This window comes from Neodiprion fabricii, chromosome 1 (assembly GCF_021155785.1).
Source record: "Neodiprion fabricii isolate iyNeoFabr1 chromosome 1, iyNeoFabr1.1, whole genome shotgun sequence".
Classification (NCBI taxonomy): Eukaryota; Metazoa; Arthropoda; class Insecta; order Hymenoptera; family Diprionidae; genus Neodiprion; species Neodiprion fabricii.
In genome coordinates, this window is record NC_060239.1 from 34319980 (window position 1) to 34341388 (window position 21409).

The window sequence follows — 21409 nt, forward strand, 5'->3', positions numbered from 1 at the left end:
GCTGGTCACTCGGTATCCGTGACCGGAAGTGAGCGCTGACGGAAGTAGCATGACCTCTGTTCGAGTCACTGTAACAGCAACGGCAGGCTAGCCGGTTTGTGTCAGCCGAGTGATTCTCCTGTTAGTTGCAAATCGCGCATGCATCGGTGCAGCCCAATCTGTTCAATGCCGTACTAATCGGCTCCGATCTCTGATATTCTCTCTTACGCAAATCGTATTCTGCAACGACGCGTTTCAACCACGTGATTGTCGTTCGATGCCTTTAATTTATGATAATAGTCTCAGGTACATCGACCCTCTACCCTTATTTTTCACCCCCTTCATCCATGGAGCGACCGTGCAAATCCGGAATCCTACAGCTGGTGTGTGATCCTTGTTCATTCGGAGACGTGTGTGTACGATGTCTGTACGTAATGTAACATACCGGGTGCTTCTCTTGGAATGAAACACGCGAGGAAACTTCAGTTTAATATCGACCGAAGTAAAAATAGTATGGGTCTCTGAAACTGATTGTTAGTATTTACTGGAAACACAAACTCTTGCTTTTGAAATTACAGTAACGGGTTGTCCGTGAATATAGATTTTTTTTTTTTATTTACTTTTTCCTTAAAACTCAATCAGAACACGCAAATTCATAGTTTTAGTCTCGTTCTTTAAAACAAATACAATGTATAATGAAATGTTATAAACCCTTCGGTAACAAATTTATATGAAAGTTTGTCATTTGGCATTTTGCTGTGCGACCTCTCAAAGTTGCGAGATGCTCGCCGTCCCGTTTATGGACGGATATTGGTGCAAGATGTGGCTGTCGCAAGCACGCGAAGTCCAGACGTGGTCAAGGTAACAAAATCTGGCCCAGAAGTGTATTATAGAGAGTGAGTGAGTTGACATTTGTCCCTGATATTTATCTCACTGCTATTATACGTACAGTCTCTTTACACAAGACTGTGATGTTAGTTTTATCCTATTTTCACCAGATTTTTCTCGTCTGTCCGATCGTTTGGTTATTCCATATATTTTTGGTACAGTTTAATGAAAATTCTAGATGCTTTAGGGAGTTCAAACATGCCGAATAACGAATCTGCCGTACAATGCCACAATGTCGAACCGATCGTAAGCGAGGTGCATCATTGCGAAAAGAGTAGTAAAAAAAAAGGAAGACGAAACAAAAAAAAAAAGTTAATTGCTCACCTTTCACTTACCACAGACGAGTTGATTCGATTCGCAATCAGCAATCTAACGGAACCTTTGCACGGACTGTTGTTTCACTGTTTTTTCTTTTTTTTTCAATTTATTTCTTCATTCATTTTCTTCTCTATACCGTCTCGACACCGCATATAGCGTTTCTCCTATTTTTTATGATTAAACTGAAATTTTAACGCTTCGTTAAAGAAACTTCTCATTCGGTACAGTTTATTTGTAATTTTTTTCTCAAAAGTATGCTATGTACCCAATTATTAAACGATTTCACAACATTCGTCTTTATTTCCTATAGGCTTTTAGTTTATTTTTATTTTATTTTTATCATTTAAAAGAGGAAATATATAAAGTGGAAAAAACTTATGAAGAACGATTGTCCGTCCCGGTATTTGCATTCTCCAAATGGCATTCTATGTAATATTATATGTACCAAAGTTTCGCGTCTTGATCTTTTCTGCGAAGAAACTTTCCGTAACAAAATTCGACACCGTTGCAGCTGAAACCAGGAGAAAACTCCGCTCTTGGATAATATAAAAACCTTCCGACGTGGGCTAACTTTGTCGGACAATATGGTGATTCGTTTGAAATACCGTACAACAATAGATAACTTTCAACAATGAAAAATCTGTGACGTACGTTACACATGATCTCGCGTATTAAATTCAACGCATAACAATGTAACCTGCGAACGCTCAGGTGTAGTTGAAATTTGCACTTATAACGTAGTGAAATGATATGGATATAAACTTGTAATCAATGTCTCGAATTGCTTCTGTATAAATCGCGGATGGTAAAATACCGCGTGCTTTGTAACACGTGCTGCATGCACAGAATCCACCTTCGCTGTACGTGCAGTGAGAAAATATTTACCGATGTTGCGTGGTAACATTGATTAAAGCGAGCTTACACTGTGAATCATTGGAGATGAAATTTCAACTTGGAATCATCAATTTTTAGTCGTGCAACTTGAGCTCGATTGCATAAAAAATTAGGCCAAAGCCAGCATCTAGAGTTAGCAGCCAAACGTGTTGGATTTTTTGTAAATATAAAAATGCCGCTCAGTTTTATCCTGATAATTCTATAAAAGTATCGGAGATTCATGGTATTTCACAAAATTTTATTATTTGGTCTTCAACTCTACCTTATTCGATTGAACATTAAAACGTTCGGCTGTTAATTCCAGCTGCTAGGTTCAGCCTCGTGCATAAAAAGTCTCCTACAGTTTTACGTATACGCTTGAGTTTGTCAACTACGTTTAAGTGCCGATGAAACACATTGTTAAATAAATTTTCAACGTACTATATATGAATTGCAAGAGCTCTAAATGTGAAGGTTGTAATCCATTTAAAATAAAAATGACAGTACGTTGCCATTTTTGCATTTTAAATCTTGAATTTTTTATCGGCTTGTACAATACATCCTTAAAAACGACCTATAACATAATCTTCGTTAATAACGTGTTACAGCTGTTGATTTACGCGATGGTTGAATTTAGAAAGGTTACGGGTCGTCTTGACACCTGGATATTGCGTCTGTTATTACAGGCAACTACCCACATTAACCCGGCATAGCGATATATATATACTGACGTTTGTTTTTTCGACCATTGTTACAGGTATAAAGCGAGTCGTTGCGTTAGCGGGGGCGGAAGCCGCGGCAGCGGGGCAACTGGGGCAACTGGAGGAACCGGGGGAAGCGGGGGTCTTGGAAGCGGGGGGGCGGTAGGAGGCCGCGGAGGGGGAGGAGGCGGAGGAGGGGGAGGCGGAGGCGGAGGCGGAGGCGGAGGAGGCGGGTTGGACGGGGGTGCTACGCCACCGGCCACCGGGTATCACCACCACCACCATCACCACACAACTACGACGACGACGACGACGACGACGACAGGGACACGCCACCACAGACACAAGCTGCCCGCGGGGAAGCTGTGCAGCGATCACCGTCACCACCCTCACCATCACCGGCATCATCCCCACCATCGATCCCACCACCGTGGCATGAACATGGGCCAAAAGATTTCAGGTCAGATTATATATTCGATTGGGCTTAAGAAACTTTTCCGATCCGTATTACGGTGGCTCGGATTTATACGTTATACGTATGGTTTTATTTGCGGTATCATGAAGAGCTAGTCACCCCTGAGGAAATCAACACGGAAAATAACCACAGTTTTATAAATTAGATTTAGTGTGTACCCGCGCGCGTTTCGAAAAGTCGCGTAGCTTGGAATCGAATCGGAGATGTGATTTTTTGCCGCAAGTCGAGGAACGCAATTAAACTTGGATGATATGTTTCAGCGTGTTATGTATGATATGACGATGTTCGAATTGGAAACAGCGCATATATGACGGACGGGATTGCATTTTGAAAGTTGCGATTGACCCTAACATCGTATTAAAGTTTCCAAACGTATGTGGTTGAATTTACGATGCACGAACTGTTGAAAATTTCTTTTATTTTTTTTATTTTATCGAACAAAGATCAGTCGACGAGTTGTACCTTTGTGAAAGTTTTTCCGTTGTTACGTACTACGTATAACAATACACACGTAGCCGATGCATCATAGAAGGAGGATGTAGAGCGCAAGAAGGATCGGTGTTAATCTTAGTCGACATCAAGGGCTGCCTTGACACCTTCCAGCTGTGGTGTCGTATCGAAGAATTTACGATTGCGGCGAGGATCAGGGCCTAGTTTATTATACCCCAGAAATCGAGATGGGCCACGGGGTCAAAGCTCGGGGGGAGGGGTTGGGTTCGTCGGGGCCTCGAAAGAGACTTCTGCACGGAGGGTTGGCTACCCTCCTCGGCCGAAGGTTCGACCCTTCGAACCTTTCAGACCGCAGAGACAGCTGCGCAAGCAAGTACCGCACTTCAGCCTCCCTGTATTTCCTTCTCGCCCTGCAGCCTTCGGCTCAGACGTCGACCTTCTTCTTCCAAAGAGATATATTATACGTTATACTACGGTTTCCGAGGGATCTCGAGAACCACGAGTTCCCGGCTTCTTTACCCCGAGGGCGGGATTCTACGAGACACTTTCCTGATGTACAAACTCACGGACGGAGACCTGTGCAATCGTGCCACTGTACCTTAGTTTTCCTCGATTCACGTCCTGCCCTAAATTCTCATATATCAGGTATTTTAAATCCTTGTTATACTTTCTCTCGGGTGGTTCTTGAACAGTTTGTTGTTACTGTGTATTAAATTAATTCTACTACAGATAGGTATTTTTTCACATCTTTTTTGACTGAGCTATCATGCTGCGATTTCTGTTTGTTCCTTCACCACGGAATTTCATTGGTCACCCTCAGACCGTAACCGCAATCGATTCTTCCGTTACGTCCCAGCCGATAATCACGGCGCGCGGCGGTATCGTCTCTGCGTCGTAACTTACTGACGTGCAATCGCCATAAAAGAGCTCTTCCAAATCGATCCAAACAGTTAACACCATAGTTAACAATACTTTTCTATTGACAATTCTCACAGATCATACCATATTTTATTTTACAAACCCTGCTCACATCTACGCAATGCCGAGCAACGTATACATAAATTTCACATTTAACTATTATATCTTTGAAACGCGTGATCAGAATTCGCAAACCTCGGAGTAACGAATAGCCACGATAGGTGATAGTGATGGTTGGCACGACCCACAACAACCCAATTCCTGATTCAGACAAGCTGAATGAGAAATCGACACGAGCGGATCATCGAAGTTCGTGAACCTGGAGACAACGAGGTCTGTAAGTCGAGCTTGATAACGCAGTAACACTTCCTACCCAGCAACAATTTCTCGCCAAACGTACAACACAAATTGTCGATTATTTCCCATTTCATTCGCTTTTGCGATCGCGGTAGTACAGGTTTCGTTTCATCGTCGGTGCAACTGAAGGATTGACAAATTTTTTGCCGCATCAGAAACACCGGTCGTCATCTTGACGACTATCGTAGATGAAATGTCACCTAGTTCCTCGATTTGGCGCCCGATGGACAGGTGCTTGAAATATGGACACGAGCGTGAATGCCTCCGCTGGTTCGTTTTACATACGCTCAAGTCGGAAAATATCTGGCATATCAATGAGACATAAAACAGGCGAGACTGAAGAAAAAGAAACATAAATCTAACGTATGCAGTATCGCATTGCGTGTCAGCCGTACGAGAGTCAGATATTTCAATTTCGGTCAAAAGTTCACTCCGATAAGTGCGTCTCGAAAAACGATAGAAGCGCGTTTGGCTCTTTCACGTTCCACCGAAAGCGAAACTCACGCAAATACGTTGGGTTAAAATAACGTTAACGACGGCGCAAGCAGGGCACGTGGAAACGTGTAAAGGTGCGTATAGGTAGGTACAGGTACCGATATGTCGACAGTGATGTTTGCGCAGCCTTGTAATTGGCAGACTGTGTTTGCAAAATGAAGGCTCTCAACAAATATTCTACGCGCTGTAGTTTAAATGCTGACATTCCCGATCGGTGCATGTGTGACATAAATTCGGGACCTTCGGAACGATAGGTAAAGAGAGAGCGCGTATCGCACGTACATGGAATATATGCCTTCGTCAAAAACATTGCAGTATTAAAGCGACGAAGAAATAGCAATAGTCTGTATGTACTAGACCTACGTCTAGGCGACAGAATCATGGCAGCTGTGCAATTTTTTATCCTCCGGTTTTTTGCGTCTCCATCCCTCTTTCTCTCTCTCTCTCTCTCTCTCTATCTCTCTCTCTCTTTCTTTCCCCCCCTCACTCTTGGTCTCCCTAATTCATGCATACGTGGAATTACAGGCGGCGTGAAGAGCGTGACACGTGACAGCGGTGCGGGAACTGGAGGCGGCGTAGGTGTTGTTGGCAGCGGAGCAGTCACGTACAAGCCTGTTGTACCCAGAGAACTGGCGCAGGATTTTTCGCGTCCAGCTCGCCTGGATGTCCTCCTCGACATGCCGCCCGCTTCGAGAGAGACGCAGATCAGTCATAGCTGGAACGCCGATGACCGTAGTCTCAATATATTCGTCAAGGTAGGTTTCGGAAAAAATTCCCAGAATCCAGGATACCTTCGTCTTTCCCGGATGAAAATGACCCTTTTCACTCTTCACAACATTCCGCAGTGTAGTTGGTTTTATCGGAGTTTAAAGAAAAAAAAAAAATTTCAGGATGACGACAAGTTGACGTTTCATCGCCACCCCGTAGCGCAGAGCACGGATTGCATACGAGGGCGCATCGGGTACACGAAGGGTCTCCACGTGTGGGAATTACACTGGAGTACGCGACAGCGAGGAACGCACGCTGTTGTCGGTGTGGCGACCGCGGAAGCACCCCTTCATAGTGTCGGCTACCAAAGTCTAGTGGGCAACAATCAGCTCAGCTGGGGTTGGGATCTAGGTAGAAACAAACTCTATCACGATGCGAAAAACAATAACGGAGTGACGTATCCTGCCCTTTTGAAACCGGATGAAACTTTCATCGTTCCTGACAAATTTCTGGGTGAGCTTTTTTTTTTATCAAGTCTACTTTTATTTATTCTCAATGTTTTCAAAGCTTTCGAGGATTTAACTGGCACAATTTCGAACCGTGCTTATTGAGTCTTGCGAAAGTAAATCGTCAAGTTTGGTCAATTTTGTAATTATAAAAAGGAATAGCAAACTTTTACCACAATAGTTAACGGGAGTATAATTTCAGTGGTCCTGGACATGGACGAAGGTACATTATCCTTCGTTGTAGACGGTCAGTACTTGGGAGTAGCGTTCAGAGGACTGAAAGGAAGGAAACTTCATCCGATAGTTTCAGCAGTTTGGGGACATTGTGAAATCACGATGAAATACATCGGAGGCCTTGATCGTGAGTCTCGGAGTAATATTTATTTCAAATCATTCATTACCGAACTTCGAAGAGAAGTAACTTCATCGCGCTTTCATTGAATTTACAGCCGAACCTCTACCCCTGATGGACCTCTGCCGGAGAGTAATTCGAAAACGGGTCGGCAAGCAGAGACTAGAGGTCAGAATCAACGAGCTAAGACTGCCCCAGGCAATAAAAACGTACCTCCTCTACCGGGACAGAAGGTAACCACAGAGTGATCTTCCGGCTTCATCTCGCATCAGCATCAGCAACTACGACCACGATACCAACAACCACGAAGTGACAGAGATAATAGATGATGATAGTACCATTGCCGATGATACGCAACGGGAAGCATTTACAGTAATCTCTCCCGCCTCTGATCGACTGAATCCTTAGAAAAAAGACCACGTGTGTCGCGAACGGTCATTAATCGACAAGACACACACGCCGCACCTAAAAACTGAATCGAAATTCCAAAGTTCTTTATTCTTTTTGTAATTTTGTTGTTTCTTTCTGTTTTTCGAGTTGGATTGGGTCGGGAGTTGGGTCAATCGAGGAAGATCGATTATTAATATTAAGTCTAGTCTGTCGTGTTTCTCTTTATAGTGTTCGATAATACGCATCAGCAGCACACAACGTGCGTAGGATCCTCTATACATATATATATATTCATACACGCAAATATATATACATGTGTGTGTATGTGTGTGTGTATACGTATATATATATATATATACATATACACGTGCATACACAGTTATATGGTATATATATATATATATATAATCTTCCAGACGACTGTCTAAAATATCTAACAGAAATGTTTAAAATAAAGTAAAACAAGAAGAAGAAATGAACTAACTAATAAGAAAAAGAGAATTTTCCTCTGCCAAAATTTATAGTATCAAAAATTGGGTTTATACACGTTGAAGAAATTGGAAAACAAAATGAATCAGCAACAGTTGCAAGTGTTGTCAGATAATTATAGTGGCATTAAAGGTCTTATGGAAAACAGTATTGATACCTACATCTACTGTAAAGAATTACTCTTCTTCCTTCGAACGCTTCGGAAAAAAAACAAAGAAAAAAAAGAAAGAAGGAAGTTAGTACACTTCGCCGAAGAGACAGTGAAGAAAGAACAGATGAAAATTTGTTGGAAAAAAAAATACCCAGAAAAAAACTTTTAGAAAAAAAGAACATTAAATGAATTAATTGAAGAAACGTATGCACAAAAAGCTAAACTATTAGGTGATATTATTGTTTTATGTTGTCCTTACGAACAAAATCGTAGAGCATTTATTAATTGTTATTACACCAACGGGATGGCGTTGGACGCTTCACATCACATGTATCCGCGTTTTTTTTTAATTTTTTTTGTTTAATACGTTGTTAGATTATAAAAGAAAAATGAAGATTTAAAAAACGAGAAAAGCCAAAATTGTAACGCGTTCGCGTAAAGGTGATGTGTGGGGCAGATCACAAGTAAAACCGGTTCGGGGGTGAGGGAGAGATACCAAAACACACGAACATTTTTGATCAGCAACTCGGCGGCGCTCCACGGTTGGCCAGTAAAATAAAAAGTTAGACTTAGTCGAGCCCGGATGCCGCAAAGCGCGAGTTTCTTTAATCAAATGAATGACAAAAGAAGAAAAAACCAAACAGAACGACCCAAATAAAACCAAACTTTGTAATTTTAACGGGAATGACCAGCAACGACGAATAGTAGTGAGGGAAGAGAGTAAGAGAAGATGACAAAAAAATTATAAAATGAAATCTGTGTGTAGTAGTGTGACAACTGCAGCTGAAATCGCCTGAGCCACCTTTTCAATGGACTCAAATTTGTTTCAAGTATTTTATAAGTATGCTCTAGATGTAACTAACTGCAGTGGTAAATCTTAGCAAGGAGTCAAAAATGACGGGAGATTGAAGGAAATGGTTGGCATAAAGAGCGAGAAAATAGAAGAGGGAGCGAGCGACTGATATCTAGAGAAATAAAAGTGGAGAGAGAGTGGTAAAGAAATCGAAAGAGAAAATATATGTATAGGCGACAGACTATTGCACGAAAGGCAAAAATCAACCATCCGGTGAAATTTCTTATAGAAAAAAAAAATAAAAATGAAATAGCAAATAAAAAAAATTATTACCTCGGCTACACTGAAGTAACTAAAAATACAAAAAGTAATAATAATAAATAATAATACTATACTGCTATTACTACTACTACTACTACTACTACTATTGCTACTACTACTTCTACTACTACTACTATTACTACAACTACTACTACTGCTGCTGCTGCTGCCGCCGCCGCCGCCGCCGCCGCTGCTGCTGCTGTTACTGCTGCTACTGCTGCTAGAAGACAAAGTGACTGAACATGGGCATTGGCAGAATTCCGAACACGAATTAAAACTGTCATCGATCTAAACCTACGTCAGTGTAACCTAACGACTATCTATCCGCGCATAATTAAGCGGTGAAAACGTAAACCGTAATGTAACAAATACCAATAGAAAATTAACAGCATCAACAACTTATAGCTGTCCTACGATGAGAACATATAAATTCTTTTTCTTATTTATCTTTTTTTTTTTTTTTTTTTTTTTTTTATCTGCTGTACAACACAGATTTGAGACGGCGATGCGATATCGCAACTGTTGGATTGAGAGAGTATGACGTGCTCGCAACCTGTGTTTTGATTTTTAAATGAATGACGTGTGATTGCTAAACGGCTCGTGGCATCGCGACGAATAGCCATTCGGAAATTGTCAGAATTCTTACTTGAAGAAACAGACAACCGTGGTAAATACTGAGATACGCGCTCATCGAATAATGATGGTAATAATAATTCGTAAAATACGTTACGTGTTAAGCGTATTTCTTATTGTTATTTTAATCATCATCATGACACCGACGTACATGAGCCTAAGAAGAAAGAAAAACATTTTAATTTGACGACTTTTGAAAAAAACAAACAATGCACATAGTAGCATAAATAAATTATAAAGTCACGAACATACTTATTACTACTACTACTATTACTATTATTACTACTCTTACACATTGTAATAATATACTATTTTATAATATTTCGACGCGTCTCACGATCTGAGCATGAGATAGAAAAAAAAAGAACAGAAATAGGCATGATCACGTTGTACATATTATTACTATTATTATCATTATTATTATTATTGTCATTATTATTGTCATTATTATTATATTAATTGATAGTTTAATTAATTAAGTAATTACGATAGTCGGCATAATTAATATGAATTCCTTTTATATCGTAGGGTTGATTGACGCCGACTATGTAGATTAAATGATGAATGGTAAAGTGAAGTATATTTAAAATCAGACAAAAAAGAAATACACGTGTCAATGCGACTATCGGCGATAAATTTGAAATAAAAATAAATAAAAATTGTGTAACCCATTAGCATGATAAATACGAAAATCGCATAAACGGATAAGAATGCGCGGCTTGTAAAGATTTTCTGGGCCGCGCTCTTCCTATACTTTAAACAAGGTATCAATAAAGAAATAAATAAAAGCAACAAATTACCGTGTTTTCTTTTTCGTGATGTTGTTTTTTCTGCTTTTCTCTTCTACTGCATAATTTTATATTTTCTTCATCTCAATGCACACGTACATGCATTATATCGTGTTCATGATCGCTTGGTGAACTCGATATATTTCACCCAGAATTCTTTACAGAGCCTCTTCGGGGAATATTTGAGTACGGAATATTCAACGTTTAGACTTTATCTTCAGTGATAACGTTAAAATTAAATATATTGATAGAAACATATTCAAAAGTTCACGACGGATTAATACGTTATTTCTCTTGCGAGTTCTTGGTATACAGAAGTGCGGGTATATATTCAATTCATTCTTTATCCAATTTTCTTCTACACAGCGTAATCTTAGTTTTATTTAAATTTGCAAAGTAACGACAATTTCTTTTCTAAGCTTCGATTTGAAACAACGGATTTCGTGTGAAAAAACTTTACGAATATATACCTTTAAAATCGGTGATAATAATCAATATCCCATAAGAACTCGCAGGAAAAACTCTCGTCGATCTCGTTTTCGCTGTCGTCTTCGTCGTCGTTATTTAGCTTTAGATGTGTGTGCGTGTTTAATTTATTTATATTTTCTTTAATTCAATTTGATCTGATATGCAAGATACGCATTTAATCGGTAGGTGAAGAACTATGACAGTGCCATTCCGAACAGGGAATTTGCCGAGTCTTTGGAGGAGAGCAAAAATATCGAATTTCGCGCATTTTAGTAATTCGAGCACTACTTTGTAAGTCGTGTAAATATAGTAATATACTTTTATAATCATAATTTAATCATAATAATAATGATAATAACAATAAAACAACAATAATAATAATGATTAATAATAGATGATAACAATAATAATAACGATTAATAATAATGGTTAATAATAATAACAATAATAATAATAATAATAATCGTAATAATCATAATAACGAGCGAAGGCAAAACCCATCACGATGTGTAAGGGGATGCAAGCAGGAATCAAGTTTAGTAATGGACGTGGAAATGCAATCATTTGTCTAACTGTGTTTAAACTAATGCTGTGACCCTAATTCATCTATATATATATATACCGAAGTTAAGTGAACTGACGTTTCGTGTATCACTGCCTTAAATAGGTCTTTCAAGTATAATTTTGGCAAAATTCTATTCAATTTTGTTAACGATAACACATGTTTCATCTGGCTATTTATCGTCGCCCTTTCCACGAATCACGATCCATACGATATTGAGATCTGAAAGATTGATAAACAAATAGACTTGAGAACGAATGAATTGAGTTGTCAATAAGATTGGACGGTGAGCAAAACAATGAAGCTAAACCTTTTACTCCAATTTCTTTTTACAATTACGGAGATTAACGGAATCCGTGAAACTTGGAAAAATTTCGTGGTTACAAATCTGCACGTAACATGATAAAAGAAAGTTCCATCTCAGTACGCATACCAATAGTGGAAAATTGGTGCGCGGAAAGTATTTTTTATTCTTATTTTACCATATTATACTTTGTTCTTTTTTCCTGTGATTACTACGTGATAAATGATCATTTATAAGAAATCCCTATGATAATCTCGTTATGAATTGATGATAAATGAACCGTCTTACTCTTACTGAAGTGCCGTATATTATAAATACCAATGTTTAAAAATTCGTACCTACATTAAATAAAGAAAAGAAGGAAAGAAATGATTAAAAAAAAAAAAAAAAACACACTGAATAAATAAATTATTAGTAATAATCAAATTGACGAAATACCACACCTGCCTGTACAATAATTATACCTACCTGGTCAGACCTGTGTCTAATTTTTGAAAATGCAAAGATAGACGAAGTTCGAAAGTAGAGCGACGGAAGGGAGATATTTACGGTAAGATGTTAAGCCTGCCTTAGGTGGCGAGGGGGCGACAGCTCTTTCGGAGTTGGTCTCTCCTGCTTGCATTCCGAGGAAAATTTGGCTGGTAAAAGTTTGTTAACTACACATACATGAGAGTGTAATGATAATTCACACATACCCACACACACACACACACACGTATATATACATACATATATTATAAGCGACGAGGCGAGCTCTCAAGATCTTCCGCCATTTAACGTGTATATTTAACAATTTTATGTTTTTAAATTAAGCCTGGACTATTGCAACAAGCGATCTCACGACTAATTTTAATAATAACGATAATAATAATAACAACAACAATAACATATGTGTGTGTATATTCAATAAATATACATATATATGTATATATCTGTAAGTAACGATTTAGTTAATGCGGTATTGCAGTAGTGATACGGACACATAATGTGAATTAGACGAGACAAATACTGATATGTAATACCTACCTAACTTAATGTTGATAATAACAACAACAACCACAACAACAACAACAACAACAATAATAATAATAATAATAATAATAGCGTTATTTTAGTTAATTATTATCAACTATCTCAGTTCTGTTCGTGATTTGATATTTTTTTATAATTGAATAATGCTCGACGAATGTAGGTTTTTAATAAGTGATGAAAAAGTGTGTGAAGTGCAAGCAGACTGCTGTATAATAGTTCAGGCTGGATGTCGATGTTTGTAGCGGATAAAGAAATACAAAAAACAAAAAAAACTGAAAAAAAATCACAGCATATTGTAATTAAAATTGAAAAAAAAAAAAAAAAACAATAATCATCCGTATCTGATTCTTCTACTTATGCTTTAACCTGTTGATTTTTTCGTGATTTCTCGAAATTTTGCACTCAATATTTCGTGTGATCCTTCAGTTTAGTTGCCCTATTTATTTTATCTTCTCTTTCATCGCAGATCACCTCCAAATCATGGCAAGGAGAAAAATGGACATGAGAGTCAACCTTTGACATCTGCTAAAACCATTCATCGGTCTCGTCAGTACACCTTTGACCCAATTTTAGCGCAAGGTTAAGGAATTATAAGATTTTTCCAACTCACGTCCAACTTTTTCCATTTCTTAGTGCTTCACTGATTGTATTTTAGAATACTGATTACGAATTTTGAAAACGTCGTGTTCAAAGGAATTTATAGGCATTCAGGAAAGTTTGTTTGCATAGAAAATGTGAAAATCCTTTTATGAAAAATCCAAGTACAAGTTCTATGAATTATTACATGAAACTGAAAATAACAGTTGTGCCCCATTTTCTTCAATTCATATTTTTTCCTGATATGCAGAGCTGCCGAAGAAGAGAAAGAAACGAAAACTTTATTCAACAAGATATACCGCAAATATTGTTGGATGAGTGTTAAAAATATTCGAAAATTTGGAGCCCTCTAGAAACCAAGTACGTATAACGCATGCTTGTATTAAATAAAACAAACTTAAGTAACGTAGTTTAAAGTATATTCCGTAGATAACTTACATTAGTGAAATTGATGTATTACGTATAGGTAGTCGACGTAACGCTTGGGAAAAATGTTAAATTCGCATTTGACCCAGTTTTCCCAACCCGGTTTATCGTATTACTTCAACGGTACGAGAGTTGGAATGAATTCACACTTTCTTCCATTCCACATATAGAAAGCTAAAGAAAGTTTTGAATATAGGGTAGATTCATTTAAAATCTGACCTTTTAGCCGGTTGCCTGCAGAACTTAACTGAGATCGGCCACAATGCATATCGTATAATTATTTGCTGGGGCAGTTTATCTCATTTCATTCAATTTCAAATCATTTCAGTATACTTTCGGACAAAATCCGAAAGCATCTGAGATGACGGCCTTCTGCGATCAGGTAAACTGAGTTTATCTCTTCTTCTATGTTTAATTAAAGTCACGTATAATAACGAATGTCGAAGTCGAATAAAAAATTGTTTTCTTCAAAATCTAATCTAGTTCTGGTCTCGAATCCTCAGCGGGGCTGCAATCCCTGTAAAGGATTCTACAGTCTTCGCCCCGAAGACCCGCCTGGCTGGCATCCTCAAGGAGTCTGTACCAGCCGGAAGAAGCCTCCAAAGAAGTTTCGACAGTTCGTCTGCAATGCCATGAGTAAACAGTGTATGATTAATGTACACGCTTGACGTTTGAAAATGCAAAAACTACAGCTTACGTCAAGTATTTGGCCAGAAGCTTGCCAGTTCTTCCCAAATGTTGACCAAGTTTTTTATTCTCAAGACACAGAGTACGCTGCATGCAACGTATCTTGGTATCCTCGCTCAAGACGTCTTCGATCTCGGGGAGCTGAAAAAACACCAATTTTTGAATTTCGTGTAATCATCGTCTGTCGCCAAGTTGGCCGTAATTCAAGAGAAGATTATTTTTCAGGAAAGTCAAGAGGGATTCTCCAATCCTCGTACCATGGGATCCGTTCCGTGGATTGCGACGATGTCACGTTTTTCGCGCAACGATAGGGCCTCCTTTTCTCTTGATGCAGATATGGTGTTCTGGACTATGGCGAAGAGTAGAAGAAGCCCGATGAAACTGACAATGGCAAAATGCTTTTTAATCGACGCTAAAGCGTTCTCAGTGTTTTGGGTTGGAAAAACAGGATGCGCGTCTTCTACCGAAGGACCGACTTCGTACGGGTACGGAAAATATTCCGACCTCAGTGCGACGGCCCCGTTTCGATTGAAGCCGTGTCCTGTAATTAAATTACGTCTCGATTAAGGATAATCTGTGCTAAATGACGGGGGTAAACAAACTGATTAAAGGTGAACGGGTGGCCGACAGCCGCAGAGAAAAATAACGACTCTTCAAGGCTTGTGCGATTAGCATATACGACGTCACTCGCGACCTTAAAAATTATATTACTCGTGTCTCATTAATCAGTCTCGTAATTTTTCCATGCAGTGCTGTGACACCCCGGGTCGTTTACAACGCGTCCGTTTTAATTGGCAAAAATTTACAATCAAGCCGGAAAATTCTTTTCTCCTGCACTGTAACGTGGCTGTGAAAAAAACAAGAATAAATACTGCATCGAACAAACCCCAATTGAACGTTAACGGCCGTTTACAACACCCGCGTCACACTATCCGCAAAGGGTGAAAAATTTTCAACGAATTTATACGTAACTACAACACTATTTTCATTGATTTTACTCCTTCAAAACTAGCCACTTCTACTTGCCTGACAAATAATGACTCGAGATGAAATTTGGCGGAGGAGTTTGCGTTTCGAAAATGATTGATGACAACGTGTCCGGTTGACTCCAAGTCCAGCCGCCGTCGGGATTTTTGTTTTCCTTCGATGCGACGAGTTGACTCTCCTGCGGAGACGCCACGGTGGTAAATTGCGTCTGATCGTTAGCCGAGCAGAATATTGCGAAACAGCAGCAGCTGAGCGATGCTGTTTTCCACGAGAATCCGAGAGTCATGATTATCGCGCTTTGTACGGATCTTCGAAGAATACTGCGACGAATGTCACCCTGTGGCGATCAAACGGCTTCTTCTGAGAATTCAAGAGGCACTTAATCACTCGTCAATTTGTTCCAGCGTATTTCCAGACTCCGTAAGGTAACTTGTTATATTCCGCTGTGTCCGATTGGGACAATTCGGGTAAATGCAAATAATTTCTTTGAGTGGATCGAATTTTTCACTCCGCTGAACGGACTGAGTGAAATGGGCATGAACTCGGCCTTTTCTCCTCCAGGGTTTCGTGCGGACCTACTCGAGAAGTATCGAAAGTTTCTCCGTCAATTGTGTCCCGTTTTTGTTCTCATTCGAACGGCTTAAAAATACGGGAAACCGGCTCCTCGCCCAGTTGCACGTCTCTGAGTCTTGACGACACAGGTGTTCCTACGAAACGACTTGACAGAGATCGAAAAGTACGATTGGACACGTATGAGTCATCTCTCGGGTTTCCAAGGGTTAATTCTGCTTCAGCTTTTCGAAGAGTTTGCCGATGATGCGAACTTCTCTATATGCTATACAAGGTATTGATTTCAGACACCCAACTCCGAGTCTGGCTGCCAGGTATCCACCCCTCGTAACTGACAATACCTACTTTATGAGCACAACCAAGCATGAATTGCATCGCATGTGTATGATTTCAACGCCGCTCGTGAATGCTCGGCAAGAACAGTGGAACCTGTAATAAATATCTTGGATATCATGCGCAAAACAAGCCAATGACGTTGCGGATTACGAAGAAGACAAAAAACAGACAAGCAGCGAACCGCGTTTTCGATACGCAAATATCTACCGTCCTCCTACTTTTCAAGTCAGTCTGCAAAAATCAAAGCTTACGCTACTTTATCGAATTCGACACGGTACGCCAATTTTATACAACTCCGACTGTGTCCTCTAACAACCAGCTTTACCCCGTAACGACATGTTCGTATAGAATGACCAGCGGTCTCAAGTACAGGCGTTATATTTCACGTGAGGAAAAAAGTGGGAGAGGGGGCGAAAAAAATGCCGAGTCTTATCCGTCGCGGGTAGTGTTACCACATTTTTTTTCTGCCCAAGGGCGAAAACGGAGATTTGGGATTCAAGGCTACGCCGTATCGTAGATTGTAAGAGGCGATGGTTAGATAGGTAGTTCTTCTTTTCACCCGCGGGTTTCTCGCCGCTCTGGAATGGGATTCCGGTGGATGGGGAGTCTGAACTCCAGGGGTTGCTATGGCGATGGGGCGGCAAAGGACGAGGGCTGCACACCCCGACGGACGCAACGTTCGGCTGTCTGGAGCCGAGGCGAGGGCGGCAAGAGGGACGGACGCCATGCGCCCACGCCGACGACCTGATACATGACGTTGTCTGACGGCGCATACCGAATCTTTGCTTTCGCTCGTTCCGAATCAATGAAGAATCGCGGAAATCTTGGGACGAGGATTACCCAACCCTTATCGCCGCGATTTCGTTTTATGCCTAAATCTGCCCCTGTGGAGTCCGCGTCTCTTTTTTAACATTTAGACAATTTTCGTACCAATTTCACTTCTCTTTTCCTCGCCATGCTTAATTTCTACTGGTTTTTTTTTTTACGAAATTTATTTCATTTTTTAATCAAGACATTAATACCGCGTAAAATCGTCGCCTGATCCTCTAAAGTCAATGAGCAGTCAAGATTTCAAAAATCATATGAACGTGTGCTATTAATTTAGATATACTTGAAACATAGGACACTCCGTTAACTTTGGAAAGAAGTTTTCATGACTTTTGAAAATATAACACAAAGTTGGAGGATGTTATCAGATTATCGACCGTATGGAAAATTATCGCTGTTCCTGCTGATCAGCCTGCTATTTTATTTTTAATTTTTTCCCACCAATTCACTTGCCATTTTCATTACACGTTAATTGTACATTAGAATGGGCAAAAACCACGCGTTCATGAATATTTATTTCCTTTCTCTGTTCCGTTTCAAATTTCAATTTATATACGACTTCATTCGATCTCTTTGGTTATCAACTGTTTTCTCAGTCTTTCGATAAATTTTCAACACCTATCCTAACATGTCACACACTTTTCTGCTCACTTCCATTTCCTTACGAATCACCCTACCGTGACCTCTCACATTCTGAGATCAGCTTATGATAGATGTACGAACTGGATATCCACCCGTGTTCTCGGACTGGAATTTTGACCGCGGACGGAAAGAACGTCTCAGAGATGTACTTCAGTACAGCATCCCAAATGTGAAGAATGTGCGAGTTTATTTCTCTCGGGTTGACCAAGACAGTCGCTAGATTTTCAGGAATCTTCTGAACTGGATTCCTGGCTGTCGGGCTGTTTGAGTGACGCATATATCAGCGGGGTGATACATGATATGAAACAGATTTATCTGCCAGGACGATATGTCGTTATAATCGTCAGAAATTCGTCTCGTAGTCATTAGTGTGTCATTAAAATCATTCCGTGTACCCGATCTGTTATCGAGGTCAGAAGCTGTTCACATCCGCGGAACAAGTTGCACCACGATGCGTCGATATATCGGAAAAGTGTATTTTTAGACCGTGCTCAACCCTCTTCATATTGTTCTACCACCTGCGATTTCCGTACTGATCGAACCCCTTGTTCTTCTACCTCTGTGCGCGGATCTCGAATCTCAATTCTTGGCGAATTATTTAAATCATGCGACGGTTTCCTTTCGCATGCCCGTAATTTCATCGAAAAAAAAGAAATTCGAGAACTCAACAGTTGTATAATACTATGCTACCGGAAAAAATAAGTGTAATATAATTTTCCAATACTAGCCCAATTCTCCGTGGCCGCAAAACATGGAAGAACCTGAAAAATCAAATCACTAGGAATCAGAGCTCATCTCGTTCTTCTTATCATTCCGATCTTGTTTACCCCAGCAAAGTGAAAGCGTCGGATAACCGACGGCAACTAACGGATTCCGATCGGAAGGAGCTTTAACGCTGAATCCTGTGTCTGATCGCAGCGGGCTATTACCACTTTGAAACACGCGAGACAGTTCGCTGTTCAAATAGCTGTGAACCGTCAGGATTACCGCTAGTTGTGATTGGAGGAAAAAATAGCAAAAGTTCCGGGATTCTGGTTTATAACCGATCGTAGTAATGACCGAGTTTCAGTGAAAAAGTTCTGCACGGTGCGATGCGAATACAGGCTCGCTAATGCGATTTAACTTGTATGATTTAATTTATATGAGGCGGGATAAAAATTCTTGATAATCGACTCGCCGAGTTTCACGACCCTATTTTTCTCACTTCCGTCGCTCCGACAACCCAGCCAGTTGAGCATTGATCGGTTTGTTTTTGTTTTGCCCCGCCAGCCTGAGGAGGTAATTAACTATCCGGGATATAATAATATCACAGCTCGGCTTCGCCCACCCATCCACCCAACTTACCTCTACCTGCAGATTTTCCAGATCTAGGCCAATGTTATTTCGTCGGGAAATCACGCCCGAGCGGGTTTATCCATCCTGCGTAAATGTTACCGGGGATCATTAATTAATCCACCCCAGCACAATTTCGCACGAGCTGCTCGATAATTTTACCATTTTATTTTTATTTCAAGCCTTGGGTGACGAATGTTCGACCGAAGTCGCGTCGGACATATTTCATTTTTCAATTCATAAACCACACCGCCTTTTCTTCTCTCCCTCGAGGTTTAATCGTCGTCAGACTGCAAAGAAAGAGGGCACGACGATGAGCACGCCACGTGCAGCTATTCAGGCTAAAGAAGCTCAATGGTATACCTACTACCAAAAAAGTGAGCGACAGGCTCTTTGCGCAACAATGTAACGTAATTGTCGTTCCAGCGTGGAGCAACCCTTGCGAGAAAAAGGAGGTTATATTATATTTAAACCGGGGTATTTGAGTTGCGTGGCCTGGACCTAGATACGTGCGTCCGAGTACAAGGACGTATAACACTTATGGACGTCCTTCATCCTTTCAGTTCTTAAGCTCAAGGTTCGGCCAAGATTTGTTAACAGGTTTCCACGAAGTTTTCAGCTGAGGATACTCAAGGAAGGAGTTGAATTCTCAATTCCTTGCTTTCACGTAATTGGAACTTCGCAATTGAAAGCCTCTTTCACCTAAAATTGACAGCCATCTGTGCGTCTCTACGTGGAACCTAAATTACGTGCCGTAATAATCGAGATTAAGCTGACGCTACAGTGACCAAGAGTAAGTCGGATCCTTATGGTTGTCCAAAGTTCCAGTTCGTCGAGTGAGTCAAAACTCGGTAGCAAGTCGAGCTTCGATGCCACATTTCAATAATCTATAACGTGTTATCATAGTAGTCGTATTCATATGAATTTAGGTAAATTAAATTATTATTCCCACTAATCGTGTACCAGCAATTACATGTTTTCAGACTACATAGTTTATTTTTCACTTATCAAAGTGACTCGAAGTTTATTTTATTCCTGGTCTCTGTAGTGAGTGAGCTCAAATTTTTCTTCAATCCTTACGAACTTGAGCTTTTCACTCAAGACTATAGATAAACTCCAAAGGCGATGATTCTCATTCGATTTCAGAAGACACCGTCACCCCATTGTAGTCTTCACAAATACTCGAGTGCTACGAGGAAATTGGATTTCACACCTGCGTTTTAAAGTGCCTAGAAAAGCTGTATATAAAGCTGTATGTAAAGAATGTCGTGTAGCTTCAGGAATGGAATACAAAAAACACATCGTGTGCTGTCGGAATTTGTGAGGGTGATAAAATCGACCCTTTTGCGAGGCGTGTCCGATATTTAGTGGTCTTCACGGATCGTCAAGCTTCGGATTAATCCGGAAAACTACCACATTCCGTATCGAAGCGCGAAAGCCACCATCTTGCCTGACCCAGTCTAGCTTATTTTGTACTCGATCCGCTGAGCCACGCGATAAACACATGACTGTATTAATTCTGGCTGGGTATCCTATGTTATCTCTTCTCATTACACGTACACTCGATGAGAATTTGGCTTGTCGAGATCCGCATATCGCGCTAATTAATCGGCCGTTGCAAATCTTGACAGCAAATTTTCAATCCGGATACACCGCTGCACATGCGGATCAAACACAGCACGGTGTTTGAACGAGATTTGTCAAATTTCCTACAGATAATAAGATAGAGTTATACGTGTCCTGCTATCACTGGAAATCACCATCTCTCTATCTCTTTAGCTTATACCGTTTTCAGAGGATCGTAAATGTACTCGTATGGATGAAAAATCACAGGAAAATACAGATTTGAAAGTAGGATCACGAAAAATACTGATTAAAAAAAACCGCTCAATTGAAACGAAATGTGCATGTTACACATATACGTCAAAGTGAGGACATGCGCCTGTGTCTCGGGTCCTCCGATTTCACGCTGCGACGAAACGGCTGAAATGACGTTGCGAAAACGGACTCGAGGGGAGATCTTGATTTATGAGTCTGTTTTCGACACTTCTTG

At 40.2% G+C, this 21409-nt stretch overlaps 2 protein-coding genes across 2 annotated transcripts; one reads left to right on the top strand and one right to left on the bottom strand.

Moving 5' to 3' along the window:
- The first annotated feature begins 2957 nt into the window (after positions 1 to 2957).
- Positions 2958 to 7969, top strand: LOC124187213 (protein gustavus). Its single transcript, XM_046579594.1, has 5 exons — positions 2958 to 3219; positions 5980 to 6209; positions 6345 to 6675; positions 6871 to 7029; positions 7118 to 7969. Exons 1-5 carry the CDS (start codon positions 3195 to 3197, stop codon positions 7255 to 7257), a joined length of 885 nt encoding a protein of 294 aa, XP_046435550.1. The 5' UTR covers positions 2958 to 3194; the 3' UTR covers positions 7258 to 7969.
- A 6024-nt stretch (positions 7970 to 13993) lies between these two features.
- Positions 13994 to 15934, bottom strand: LOC124187899. Its single transcript, XM_046580082.1, has 4 exons — positions 15688 to 15934; positions 14919 to 15202; positions 14672 to 14802; positions 13994 to 14596 (listed from the first exon to the last, which is right to left on the bottom strand). Exons 1-4 carry the CDS (start codon positions 15932 to 15934, stop codon positions 14449 to 14451), a joined length of 810 nt encoding a protein of 269 aa, XP_046436038.1. The 3' UTR covers positions 13994 to 14448.
- Positions 15935 to 21409: the final 5475 nt, after the last annotated feature.

Coding starts and splice junctions, on each gene's coding strand:
- LOC124187213 (XM_046579594.1), top strand. CDS start 3,195: ATGAACATGGGCCAAAAGATTTCAG. Junction 3,220..5,979: donor CATGGGCCAAAAGATTTCAG/GTCAGATTATAT, acceptor GTGGAATTACAG/GCGGCGTGAAGAGCGTGACA. Junction 7,030..7,117: donor ATACATCGGAGGCCTTGATC/GTGAGTCTCGGA, acceptor TTGAATTTACAG/CCGAACCTCTACCCCTGATG.
- LOC124187899 (XM_046580082.1), bottom strand. CDS start 15,934: ATGACTCTCGGATTCTCGTGGAAAACAGCATCGCTCAGCTGCTGCTGT. Junction 15,203..15,687: donor CTCGAGTCATTATTTGTCAG/GCAAGTAGAAGT, acceptor ATTTAATTACAG/GACACGGCTTCAATCGAAAC. Junction 14,597..14,671: donor CTTCTGGCCAAATACTTGAC/GTAAGCTGTAGT, acceptor ATGGCATTGCAG/ACGAACTGTCGAAACTTCTT.